Source organism: Rattus rattus, chromosome 17 (genome assembly GCF_011064425.1).
Source record: "Rattus rattus isolate New Zealand chromosome 17, Rrattus_CSIRO_v1, whole genome shotgun sequence".
NCBI lineage: Eukaryota > Metazoa > Chordata > Mammalia > Rodentia > Muridae > Rattus > Rattus rattus.
Genome location: NC_046170.1, coordinates 20,826,851 through 20,840,221, shown reverse-complemented (window position 1 = coordinate 20,840,221; position 13,371 = coordinate 20,826,851). Strand labels below are relative to the sequence as shown.

The window sequence follows — 13,371 nt, the reverse complement described above, 5'->3', positions numbered from 1 at the left end:
AAAGTGACCACACAGAATAAATTTATTAGTGCCTGCTTTTAAAAGCTTTCAACAATAAGTCTGCTGCTCGTCCTGGGGAGAGGGCTCCACTGAGAACCTCTCGCTCCATCAGAGGAATCTGTTCTCGGATGCTGGGATGGGTCTTGAAGTGTTCTAAGACGTTTTCCTGAATGAGATTCCACATCCAGACTTTGTGCTGTGTCTGTCTCTTGGTGGCCAGCTCCCCACTGGCCAGCATTCGGTGCTGAAACTCCCTCATTATGTCCCACATCTCAGTAATGCCCTCTCCACTTCTGGCAGAAATGCGAATCACCTGGAGAAGGCAGAACCATAACTGTTAATGTCACCGGACTTCTGTGATTTGCCAATGAATTCTTAGCATTTATGGAAACAAGAGGAAAGACCAACACGGGACGCCACTGTTCTGTCGGAGCGGCACGCTAGTGTACACTCGGTGTGTGCGTGCCTTGGGTTAATAATAGCATGGCAGAGAGAGGACACCAATCTAAGGCCCAAGTCTTTACCTTAGGATGCCTCAGATGGATGACCAAGGGAATCCCAGAGAACTTTTGAGCCTCATGGCATGAGCAGAGGCAATGGGAAAGAGGGAGGCCTAGGGGCCAGAGATGAAGCCATGCTAAGGACGAGCTCCCTTCCCTGTCCTATCAGGGCGAGGCTGAGCAAGTGCCCAGCACCTACACGGACAGGCAGCCACCCCGACACAGGAGTCACGGGAAGCCAGCAGGAGCAAAGGGCTTGCTGCTCTCGAGATGCAGATAAGCCGCCAGCGTCAATGTGACTGCACTGCTCCCACAGTAATTTTCTCTATTCTCTTAACTTACTGAAAATAACATGACTGAAAGTCACACATCCTAACACACTCAATTAGTGTTCAATCTCTTAAGGACAGTTCCTTCAGAGCGACCTCCATTACTTCCAAATGGTTTACACTGGCTGCCATCTCACTTGTGTTTGACGTTCTGTGGCTGAGTCTATTTAAAGTCAGTGCTACAAATCTGTCTTCGTCATATTTTTTCAAAGTGTAGTCTTTACATCCAGCCTGAGACCTATGTCCTCTAAGGTGCACAGGCCACTCACTGCAGAGCACAGAAAGGAGTGCAAGCCGACCTTTGGCCTCCAGACTTCAGAGCGCCTGCGGAGCAACTTGAGTGCGCTCACATACTCTGCTTGGATCCTTCGGGCTGGCACGACCAGGTCCCCATCAGATTTAGTTACAACAACCAAATCTGCCATCTCAATTATGCCCCGTTTGATGCCCTAGAGAGAACAGAAGAAGCACACTTATCAGAAGCATGAGAATAGGGCAACAGCAGTCGCCATGACTTCAGTCAGACTGTCATTTGTTCTGTCTTCCTGAGTTCATGTGCCAGGAATAATGACTGACAAGACTTGCCTCACTGCAGCAGCCCTTGGAACTATGGAAGTCATCTGTAAAATCTCTTTTGAATTTAGACTGACTTGTTGAGCTCTATCCAGATGTTGAGTAGACAGAGATCAAGGCAAAACCTGATGGTGGCAGGAGGCAGCTCACAGCATCTCTCGGAGACAAGAGTCAGTCGCCCAGCTCAGCCCTGAATGGTAGCTTACAAGCTAGTCATGTAGGCTGAGCACAAGGAAGCCAGGCGACTTGATCAGCAGCCCACCAAGTAAGTAAGGCAAGTTAAAAAGTAAAAAGGGTAACGGAGACACCTTGCTTAGACTGGATGAACAAAGCATGACTCCATCTGAGCCAAGGGGACACACAAAAGTGTGTGGGGCCTTCACTGACTGGTTCATGATGTGCCCAAAGAATGACAGGTCTCAGTAAAGAGTACCTCAAGTTCCATCCACTTCCCAACTTAAGTTTCACAATTAAACATGGTGGTCCCTGTCTCTTGTGACAACCCCTCCACTCCAGAGTTCTTTTTCCTCGATAAAATCAACTTTCACTTGCTCACCCCTTACCCAGTCCTTATTCTTCATCAACACAGACAATTAACTCCATAGTCATTGGCTTTGAGTCTCTCTGGTGGCTATTGATTATTTAACACCTTAGTCCCCTGGGTTAAGCCCACCAGAGCCAAGAAAGGCTCTAACACACACACACACACACACACACACACACACACACACACACACACACACAAACCCACCAAAAAACTTTTCATATAATCATGGGTGTGTCTGCCTCTCTCACCCACAGAGTCCCCAGACCTTTACACAGACCTCTGTGTGTGAGTGAGTCCAACTATCACACACACACACACACACACACACACACACACACACACACACACACACACAAACCCACCAAAAAACTTTTCATATAATCATGGGTGTGTCTGCCTCTCTCACCCACAGAGTCCCCAGACCTTTACACAGACTTCTGTGTGTGGGTGTGTTCAAGTATCACACACACACACACACACACACACACACACACACACACACACACACACACACACACACCTCCTGTGTGTCTCTTCTTCACTGGGCTAGCATTTATCATAAATCTACGGTTACAGAATTTTCCTGAATTTTGAGTTATTCTCGTGACTTTTTGCATCTGAGAGGAAGTGGGACCCTTCAGCTTTGTAGCTCGGCGGTAGCCATGGCCTGGAAACCCAGCTGGTGTCTGCGGTGAAGGGACCCTGCGGAGGACTTGGGCTGGCTAACGACGGAATGACAGAGGAGGAGAGTGCTGCACGTGTAAGTGTGGATGCCACCCAATGGTATCACTTCTGAGTCAAGCGTTGTACAAGCACCCATGATGCTGTGTTCTCTCTGGACCAAAGCCCCCCATTTACTCCAGCCTCTTCTCTGCTTATAGGGAAAAGTTTATGTCTGATAAGTAGCTCAGAGCCCCGGCTTCTATCACTGTGAGTTGAGAAAAAACAAAGCACATGTTCAGAGACGCTGCCTGTGGGCCTCGTGTACTTGGCCAATGGCAGTGGTGCTGCTCATACACTGCCTTCAGCCTAGTTTCAACACCACACTGCACATTTGTCCTTTCAGACATACTTACCGGAGGGCCAGGGCCCACAGTCTTACCTGCAGTTCATCCCCTCCTGCCGGCGGCAGCAATAAAACAAACATATCGACCATGTCAGCAACAGCAAACTCCGACTGCCCCACACCTGGAAAGTTAAGCCACAACTTTATTTACAATGTTCTTTCTACTTTGTTCTACCTCACCTACTTCCTCATCTTCATGGTCATACATTAGCCCCTTTAAAGCCCCATGCTATACCTCAGCACCCAAGACTTGATAAAGAATGAGCGCTCCTTTGCTCGGGGATCTGCAGTGGCAAAGAAAGTGCATCTACGCAGACAGACAGTGTCATGTGGGAAGACAGAGCGAGCATGCTGTGTCTCTGCTGTGTCTTAAATGTCACCAATGCCATCATAGAGGCCCATGCCATCACCTTATCCAATCCTGATTCCTCTCCAAAGGCTCCACCTCCTAATGCTATTAGCATAAACTTTGATTACATTGCCAACACACCCTTCCATTTCTCACTGGGCCAATGCTGTGGATGGAGACCTTCTCCTACTCTTAATCTTTCTCTTGACTATCATCTGGAAGGAGCTTAAACACGGACTCTAATCTCAAACCTCATCTGGCACTATTTTCATCTCTACGCCTTTTCACCTTTATTCCAAGCTGCAAACCCCCATTCCTCTCCTCTTTAAACATTCTTGGAGAGACCTCTTAACTGCAGACAAGCACCACTGAAGGGTCTCATAGAAGCTATCCCGCAGGGAGCCTGAGGGAAAGCGCAGTGGTGGAGAGCACTTGCTGGCTTGGCAGAGCCAGCTCTGCTCTGAACACCACCTAGTTAGTGTCAGCTCACAACTCTAGTTCCAGGGGATTCAACATCCTCTTCTGGCCTCTGGAGGGGACAGGAATACACAGATACACATGCAGGCAGGCAAAAGTTACACACACACACACACACACACACACACAGAGAGAGAGAGAGAGAGAGAGAGAGAGAGAGAGAGAGAGAGAGAGAGAGAGAGAGAGAGGCGCCTCCTAAGGGTCTTCAGTCAGTTTCTTTAATGTACTGTCACCATGGCACCCACATCACAGAGGACTTCCCTTCTCGGACAGATGTCAATCCAGCCTTCGCCAGGCCACACACTTGCAGTTTCCTGCGAGCAGCTGTACTGAAGTGGGAAGCTCCCTTCCATCCACTCCCTGAAGCCTCACTCAGCCACCACCGTATTTCTCACTTTCTCTCTGTGGAAAACCTTACTTGATGCTCTGTATCTGTGTTGATCTCCATCCCCAGCGCAAACTCTCACCTGGAAACTTTCTATTTGTTACAGATACGTCTGGTGCCTGTTTCTATCTATTCCTTTCCTCTTGTCACCTAGAGCTTCAGTGTACCCAGTCAGGCAGACATTTCAGGGTGGCCTGTCAGGCGGCTGAGCGGAGAGTGATAGTAAAGGTGGGCAGATGGGGCTTGCAGGCGAGTCCTCTGAGGAGGACGATGTCAGCAGCTGTGCCTCTTCTGTGTCCCACTCATGCTTCCTATTCCCCCTCCTTCCTTCTACCTGAAACCCAGCAGGACAGTCAGAGTTTCATCAGCCAACCTCCACTCGTGAGCAACCTTGAGGTAGACGAGTGTGAAGGATGGAGAGATGCCTGGGGCATCCTGGGGACTGAAGGTGTAGAACTATACACATCCTCAAGCACCTGCCCTGGGGCTTCTTCACTTTCAAGGCAGCAATCCCCTCTTACCTGGGTCACTGCTCCTCTGAGTCTCTAGGACAAGCAGCATCACACAACTTTGAGGTAACGCGCCTGGCTTTTACACTGCCCTCTCCTCTGACTCTCCTCCACTCACTCTTAAGTGGTGGACTTCCTAAGGCTGTTAGGCCTGTCCTCAGGTCCTCAGTGTGAATGTGACTGAGATGGGGCTCTTCAGAGTTACATGAGGGTCTGTAACTGATGGGGTGCTAAGCCAATGGCACTGATGCCCATGCAGGGAGAAAAGACAGCAGGGTGCATTGCATACGCCTGAGAGTGCGAGGGCACGGCGAGAATGCAGCCATCTGCAAACGAGGGAGGAGAGCTCAGCAAACAGCCGTGCTGGTGCTAGACCGTCAGCCCCCAGAGCTATGAGAAGGCACACGTACATAGCGGACTGAGCCACTCAGCCCCATTTAGGACAACAAAACTAGAAACTAATATGGCCACCTTCCATTTACCACCACTTTCCTTCACGTAATGTAACTCAGTGCAGAACTAAGCCATGTTGATAAACGTTAGATCTGTATTTATTGCAGTCTTCTACAAAAATGTCACTTGGACCCCTAAGAAGCACGTCACAGTAACGTGCTGCTGACTGAACTCGTAGTAGTATTTTGCCTTCTCCTCGCTGCCGTCTCCCACAGTGTTCTCTATAGCTCTGCATGCTTCCTCCTTCCTCTCTTACATAAGTCCCGCCAACTTACTGTCGACGCTTTTGAAATCATCTCCTCCTCACTGGTCCTGCCTTCCCTGATTGACACCATAGTCTAACTGCCTTCCACCTGCGCTCTGAGTCTTCTGACCATTCTTCATTCTGCTGCGGGTTCCCTCCAAATGCATCTGTGGCTTCCCTTGCTCTAGCTTCCCACTCCTTTCAGGGAAGATGAAAGCTCTTTGGCAGGCACATAAGGAAGACCTGACCCCAGCCACTGCTCTGAGCCCCTCTTTGCTCACAGTGCTCTGAGTGGCCTGAGCAAGCTGCACGTCTCTTGAATTAAATCCCAGCCTCCCTCCTCCAGGAAGTCTTCGCTGATTCCCCCAAACACTGGTTTGGGTTCTGTCATATACACTCATCACAAAGTAAACCAAGAGGTTCTCTCTCCACAAGAGCGTGAAGTGCTGAGGCGTTCCTGTGATGTTCTCACTGCACATAACTATGTGCTACAGAGGAAATAGCCAGTGCCACGACCCCATGTGTGCTGTGAGGCTGGGATTTGCTTCCCAAGGTCATCCAAGGGCTTCCTCTCCTCGGGCACAGAGAACATGTCAGCTTCAGATATCAGCTGTGCAGACACAGGGCTCGCTGCCACCTTTTTTTATCGTGGGTAGGGAGCAAAGCCCGTGTACTCACTTTGTCTATGGGCAATATCTTGTACGTAATTATACTTCATATCTGCTGAATGAACTAAATGAAGTCAGCTGTTATTCATCTATAAATAGCATTCATTATAAAAGTACACTATTCTTATGAAATAGAGTCTTACACTCACCTACAGTTTCAATAAGAATGATGTCATAGCCTCCTCCTTCACACAGCACAATGGCTTCATTTGTGGTCCTTGTCACCCCTCCTAGAGTCCCACTGGTAGGAGATGGCCTGATGTATGCATTCATGTCTCTTGACAGTTCAGTCATCCGCGTTTTATCACCCAAGAGGGACCCTAAAAACACACAGTTATATTTTAGTCATGAACAGTTGTGTGGGCTACTTACCAATCAGCAAATTGCAAAAGGATCTGGTGCATAGCATTTCTCCCTAGGCCTGAGATGCACTGAAGATTGCTGAGTTCTCTAGATTACTGCCTGTGCTCACACTGCAGTAACCATGGGATGCTGAGCTCTCTAGATCACTGTCTGTCCTTATACTGCAGTAACCATGGGATGCCGAGTTCTCTAGATCACTGTCTGTCCTTATACTGCAGTAGCCATGGGATGATGAGTTCTTCTCTAGATCACTGTCTGTCTTTAAACTGCAGTAACCATGGGATGCTGAGTTCTCTAGATCACTGTCTGTCCTTATACTGCAGTAACCATGGGATGCTGAGTTCTCTAGATCACTGTCTGTCCTTATACTGCAGTAGCCATGGGATGCTGAGTTCTCTAGATCACTGTCTGTCCTTATACTGCAGTAGCCATGGGATGATGAGTTCTTCTCTAGATCACTGTCTGTCTTTAAACTGCAGTAACCATGGGATGCTGAGTTCTCTAGATCACTGTCTGTCCTTATACTGCAGTAGCCATGGGATGATGAGTTCTTCTCTAGATCACTGTCTGTCTTTAAACTGCAGTAACCATGGGATGCTGAGTTCTCTAGATCACTGTCTGTCCTTATACTGCAGTAGCCATGGGATGATGAGTTCTTCTCTAGATTACTGTCTGTGCTCACACTGCAGTAACCATGGGAGCAGTCCAAGATCCGGGATGCCAACATGGCCTCCTTGAATTGACTGGAGGTTCAAATCTAAGCCCCCCAAGTCCCAGGCAACAACCCTACCTTACCTTCCTTGACCAGTGTCAGCCTTGCAGTCCTAAACGAACCCTCTGGCCCAGAACTGTGCCTCTTCATGGCTCTCCCCACATTGGTGTGCCTGTGTATTTGCTGGTGTCCTGCCAGGACACCTGGTATGTCCTCTTGTCACTAATTCACAAGATGTCAAATCAGGGTCCTGGCTACTTCATTTACCTTCCTGAACCCCTCCTCTCCTACATAAATGGAATAAGTAGTGATGACGTTCAAATGCCATTATGCAGGAATCTAACGTGTGCTTCAAACCTGGTATCAAAACAGACCATATCTATCTTAGACACACTAAAGTCTTTTCCTTCTGAGTCTTTCTGGAACTTTCTCATGACACACCCTTTGCTGAAGTCTGTATGGTACACAGCAACTGCTCCACAATTTGCCGGCACCCTGGAGGATGTAAGAAAACTTTGACGACCCTCTCCTTTCCCTCATTACCAAGAACAGCCTCCCTTCCCACTGCCTTCTCTGGACAGAGGCTTTTCCTCAGCCTTATGCCAATCTGTTACGTCTCAGCCCTCACCTGACTTAGTCAACACTGAGTGGAGCGCACAGTGAGAAGATGGAGACTTTCCCTCCAACGCATCTCCAGTTCACAGTGCTTGTTTAAGTTCCTTTACCTGATGGTTTCCAACCAGGGTCAGTTCCCTCTCCAACCCCACAGGAGTCTGCTGTATCTTGAGACATCTTTACTTGTCACAAATGGGGCAGGATGCTGCTGCACCACCGGGAAGTGGGGGGATTCAGCTAAGCAAACCTTAATTCATAGGACAGTGGCCACATCCATGAACCAGGCCCACCAACAAAGACCCGCCAACAGTGTCAGCAAACGTCAGCAATGCCACAGCTGAGAAAATGTGCTCTAGCAACAGCTCACGTCCCCTGCCTATGACCTCCTCCTAAAGATGCTGTACACTGAATGCTAAACAAAGTGGTTATCGCAGAAGCTGCACTGATACGCAGTGGACTAATTAATTAATTAATTGTAGTATTTGAGCAAACAGTAATATTTGAAATTCTCAAAGAATTAAGCCCTTGAACCACTATTACCTTCTTTTTTGTAATTAAAAATATATTTGCTTTTATTATTTTTAAGTGTGTGTGTGTGTGTGTGTGTGTGTGTGTGTGTGTGTGTGTGTGTGTGTGTGAGCGCGCGCGCCTAAGTGCAGGTGCCCTTAGAAGTTGGCAGTGCTGGCCTTATAACTTCCTGGAACTAGTGTTCTAGGTGATTGTAAGCTACTCAGTGTAGATGCTGAGAACTGAACTGGGTCCTCTGCGGGAACAGTCAGTGCTCTTAACCACGGAACCATCTCTCCATCCTACTAATTACCTTCTGCCATATCATTACATACAAGGAATGGGGACAGTCTTACCTGAACGGTTACATTCACCTAGGGCTTTTCCCTACCACGAGATGGTGAAGACTGAGTTCCTTAAAGGTATACCCTTTTCCTTTATTATTCCACATTAGAACCTTCTAGCAGGTACTAATTCTAGGGCACATGCCTATCATATACTTCAACTTCCTTATTAATTTCACATAAAACCTTTCCTAAAGAATTTTCTGTAGAAATCATCCCTGCAGAAATGCAAAATCTATTCTATCTACGTATTACCCTATGGATTACAGTGTGTGCCACCAGGCCTGGTTTCTTACGAGTGCTATGGTCAAACTCATTTCCTTGAGCTTGCAAGACAGCAAACTTAACACAGCATTAGCAAATTATTCTCCCATAGAACTGTCCATTCAGTGAACCCCAAATGTTAGCTGTGGGCCCAGGGTGGTCTTGATGCTATATCACAGGAATGCTTATGACTCTAAAGCACAAGGGCAGACCAATAAATGAATAGATGAATTAATGTTTACACAGACTAGGGATTCACATTTATAACATTTTATTTATCTGCATTTTTTTCTCTTGAATTACAGATACTTTTTTAGAACCCTAAGAATAGGACCCTTTACGTTCAGTTTGAAAAGGTTAGAAACCACAACTTAGTCAGTAAAGTGCAGTCTTGCAAGCACAAGGAAATGAGTGTGACCCCAGCACTCATATAAGAAACCAGGCCTGGTGGTAAAGGCTTGTAATCCTAGCACTCAGAAGGCAAAGACGTGGACTCTTGGAGCTCACTACCAGTCAACAGAGCCTACTTGGTGGGTTCCAAGACAGATTCTGTCTCAAAAACAAGATGGGATCACCCAAGGAATGACACTGAGGTTGACCTCTGACCGTCACTCACATGTGTCCCTTACACACATTCATGCACACACATACACACAGAAAAGAAAGGTTAGGAGCCACCTAGCTATGTGCTATGCAGCTTTAATCACAGGATGCAACATCAGTTCTGTAATTAATTACTATTTCAAGGCACTGTTCTGTTTTTCTATGAAAATACTCTAGACCATGAGGAAGTGGCCTTCTTGCATGTATGAAAATTAGAATCATTTATGAAAACCCTTCATTAATTTCCATTTAGCAAAGTTCCTTTCTTTGTTTGTTTGTTTGGTTTGGTTTCTCAAGACACGGTTTCTCTGTGTAGTCTGGCTGTCCTGGAACTTGCTCTGTGGACCAAGTGGGCCTCAAACTCAGAGATCACCTGCTTCTGCCTGCTGAGTGCTGAGACTAAAGGCGAGTGCCAGGCTCACTGAGCCAAGTTCTTAAACAGTAAATAACCTAGACAACAGAGTGACCAGGATTTAATCTCAGAACTTGAGTATAATTCATTTACAGTTAAACTTTCTATTACAGTGAACCAAATCCTTTGACTGCTTTGAGCTATATTTCTCAGTAAAGGGTAATTAAAAATTGTCATCTGCTTCTCTCCCGACCTTAGGTCTTTCAAGTATGATTACTTTCTGAAGAACACCACAGCATGAAAACCAAACACTTTCACTAAATACCAAGTAGGTAGCCCTCAGAGCCCAGATGGAAGTGTGACTGCTAAAGCTGCCTGTTTCCCTCGGAGGACATGAACCGGGCCGGACTGGGAGCGCTGTGTCAGTCACCCTAAAGCACAGTCCCTGTGCTGGTGCCTCACCTACGGCAGGCACCCAGTGCCAGCCAGTGCAGAGCAGTAATCTGAGCAGCTTACCTCAAGGAGAGTAGTTACAGCACAGGCTTTGTATACTTTAAAATGGTCCTGAGGGAGCTGAGTTGACATTCACTTTATCTCTGATGAGCTGCAAATTAAGTGTGGAGTGAATGCATGACCTCACACCAGCAAGTAAGTGCTGAGCACTGTAGTGCACTGTGTGCTCGCTCTTGAGTGCTGTGGGGAACAGCAGTAGGTTGCAGAGCCCTTCAAGAGCTTTGTCACTGGACATAGACAGATGACAAGCTATAAACACTTGTTCTTTTCCCTCAGGATTAACTGAAGAGATGCTACAACACCATGAAGATAATGTAGAGAAGTAGAGACCACTGCAGAAACAAAGTCTGCATGATCACCAAAAGGCTAACACACTCCCTTTGGTCTGCCTCATCTTCTGGTCCCTCTCACCCTGCCTGAGTAACCACTGAGCTACTCAGAAGCTGACCTCCTCTGTGGAGTACAGCACTTCCTAAGCAAGTCTCAGAGTCTCTAGGCCACTCTGCAGAACAGAGATGGCACCTTTCATGAACAAACTCAGCTGGCAGTTAGAGGCCACCCACCTAGCATTTCCCACTAACCTGTAACCAAGCCCCCATTAGGGTCCAGTTAACAAAGGCCAGCTATACTTACCACCACTGGTGCAGGAAGACGGGTCCACAGCTAGCACAGATAATCTGTGCCCTTGCTCAGTCAGCATTTTCCCAAAGCATTCTATGAAGGTTGATTTTCCTGCACCAGGCGGTCCAGACAATCCTATAGCAGAAGAGATCCGTGTGACCGCTCAGATGAAAAGGCATCCTGGATTCGGGAGCCCAGGACTACCACAGAGTCACACCACACAACAAACCTCACACAAGAGATTCATTAGGAGGGAAAACAGGGAGCAAAGAACTGAACAGGAGGCAGGCTTTTTATAGGGTTTCCTTGGGGTGGCCTGGGATTGAGGGGTTATGTGGCCTGATCTTCGGCTTTGGTTCTTGTAAGGTACAGCCTAGACACTGCTGTGCTTCGAGGGGCTAGGAATGGCTGTTTGGAAGTCTGTGGGGTGGGGCCTAGCTGCCGTACCTTCAGTGACTTACAGGTCTCCCATAAATAAAATCAGCACCGTGAGTAGTTTCATCTAGTCTATGAAAATCATAACTGACATATTTTAACATGCCTTAAAGTGTAAGTGAAAAATCTTATCTCTATCTAATTCCTGAGTAACAGTGAGACAGAGGAAAGGTTCCAAAGCTCTGTGCGTTCATGTGGCTTGCCCTTTCCCCGTGGTGCAGGTCTTTGGGAACACACGTTATTGCTTGTGTTGCAGACTGTGCAGTTTCTACATCTGCCCTCCTCTCATCATGGTAGGTAATTATTCCACCCACCCCACTTCTGCTTCTGCCTACTGGAAAAACAATCCTTTACTCCAGAAATTGCCAGTGACTGAGAAAGTAATTTTCCGTACAGATATTTTTCTTCTTACTCAAAACTTAAGAAAATATCTAATAAAAGAAAATCTGAAAAAAAAAAAAAAACAACAAAAAACAAAGAACAAAAAACAAAACCCACTGTGTTCAGAATGGCAGAGAAGCACCTATTAGAGAGTCGTCCATCATGCCAGGTAAGGGCAAGCCCTGGCTATCAGAGCACCTCATCCTGTAAGACCCTTACACATCTTGGATCTGTGGTGTGTCCTATGCGGCTCCCCTGCCCTGGTGCCTCAGCCTAGTGTCTCCTCAGGACAGCAGCTACTGCAACTGTATGGATCTCTGCAGGCTGTTTTAAGAGTCAGATGAGATTATGTTTAGTACAGTGTGTCACATACACTGCAGGGCACGAGAGCTGTTCCTGGTGAATAAAGGATATCAAAAGCAGGCCTTTAGCAATCTTCAAGGGTATATGTGGTATATGGCAGGCCTAGGTCCTTACTACTCACGGCAGGTATCCATCTCAGGCACCTTTACAGATGCTGAATGTATCTGTGTTACTCTTATTTATGATAATAAAATAACTGAAGATAAGAGTTAATCTGGCCTAAGATCAGGGTAGACTACCCAGAAAGCCCTGAGAAGGTATGTGTGAGCTGCTAAGCAAACACATACCCTGGGACTCTTGTCTCTTCAAGGCTTCTCTAACGCCAAGCATAAGTAGACAATCTGTCATGCTGGTTTTCTCTACAACACATAAAAACACTAGACCCAGTGTACTCTCAAGATCGGAATCCCTCCTTTTGGGTGGAGGAGGGCTGTGAAATGCATGGACAACTACAGAGATTGGTTGGAGACCGATTTGTGAAAATCATCTTTAAAACATTCATATCCATGCCTAGGAGGTTTGAGTCTCTGTGTTATCAATACACTATGCTACAAAGTCTAGTATAATGTCAATGTTTATACGTATCTACTCAGTAACCACAAAGTTCCCTCACTATTCCACCATCTCAAGCTGATTTCAGCAGGAGAGTTGGTTCAAAGCACCTGTTTCACTATCACGGGACACTCTGTCTACCCAAACCTTAACTCCTGCTGCTCAAAAATATATCTAAATTACTCAACATTGTATGGTTTCAAAAATAGAGTAAGTTTACTGACAATCTCAGCGCAAAGCCAAACCATCCACCAAGTCAAACGAACATTTAAGTACAGAGAGGAAATGGTGTCTCTCCTTTAAACTCACAGGCCGGAGATGGCTGGGCTGAGAGCTACCCCTAGAAGCTTAGTAACAAGTACCTCTCCCATCCCCAGCCAATGAGCAGAGGCACCTTATTAGCGGTGTTGCTCTAATAGCAGTGGGTAGAGTAGATGGCAGTCCTTTGTGAATCCTAGCTTGGTGCCTGGCTTGGTGGCCAACGCTGTTTGATGCCTAGGACTTCTAAAAACCAAATCCAATCAAAGCCAGGCAGCACAGCTTGGGAGGAGGAAGACCTGCTACCTACAGAGCTGATCCCATTTCTCACCTGAGGCAGCACCCGGGAAGGAGGGCCCTGCACCTTACCCAGGCAGCACAGTGGAGC

The 13,371-nt window shown here is 47.0% G+C and overlaps 1 protein-coding gene across 4 annotated transcripts in view; it reads right to left on the bottom strand.

Moving 5' to 3' along the window:
• Mmaa (metabolism of cobalamin associated A) overlaps positions 1 to 13,371 on the bottom strand; it is a 29,356-nt gene continuing 15,985 nt past the window's right edge. For all 4 annotated transcript variants that reach the window (XM_032887661.1, XM_032887663.1, XM_032887662.1 and 1 more), the window contains 5 exons: positions 11,007 to 11,129; positions 6,250 to 6,420; positions 3,052 to 3,137; positions 1,129 to 1,278; positions 1 to 313 (listed from right to left, as the gene is read on the bottom strand). In XM_032887661.1, coding sequence (XP_032743552.1) covers positions 26 to 313; positions 1,129 to 1,278; positions 3,052 to 3,137; positions 6,250 to 6,420; positions 11,007 to 11,129 — 818 coding nt within the window. In that variant the 3' untranslated portion in view covers positions 1 to 25. The remainder of the gene's footprint in view (positions 314 to 1,128; positions 1,279 to 3,051; positions 3,138 to 6,249; positions 6,421 to 11,006; positions 11,130 to 13,371) is intronic.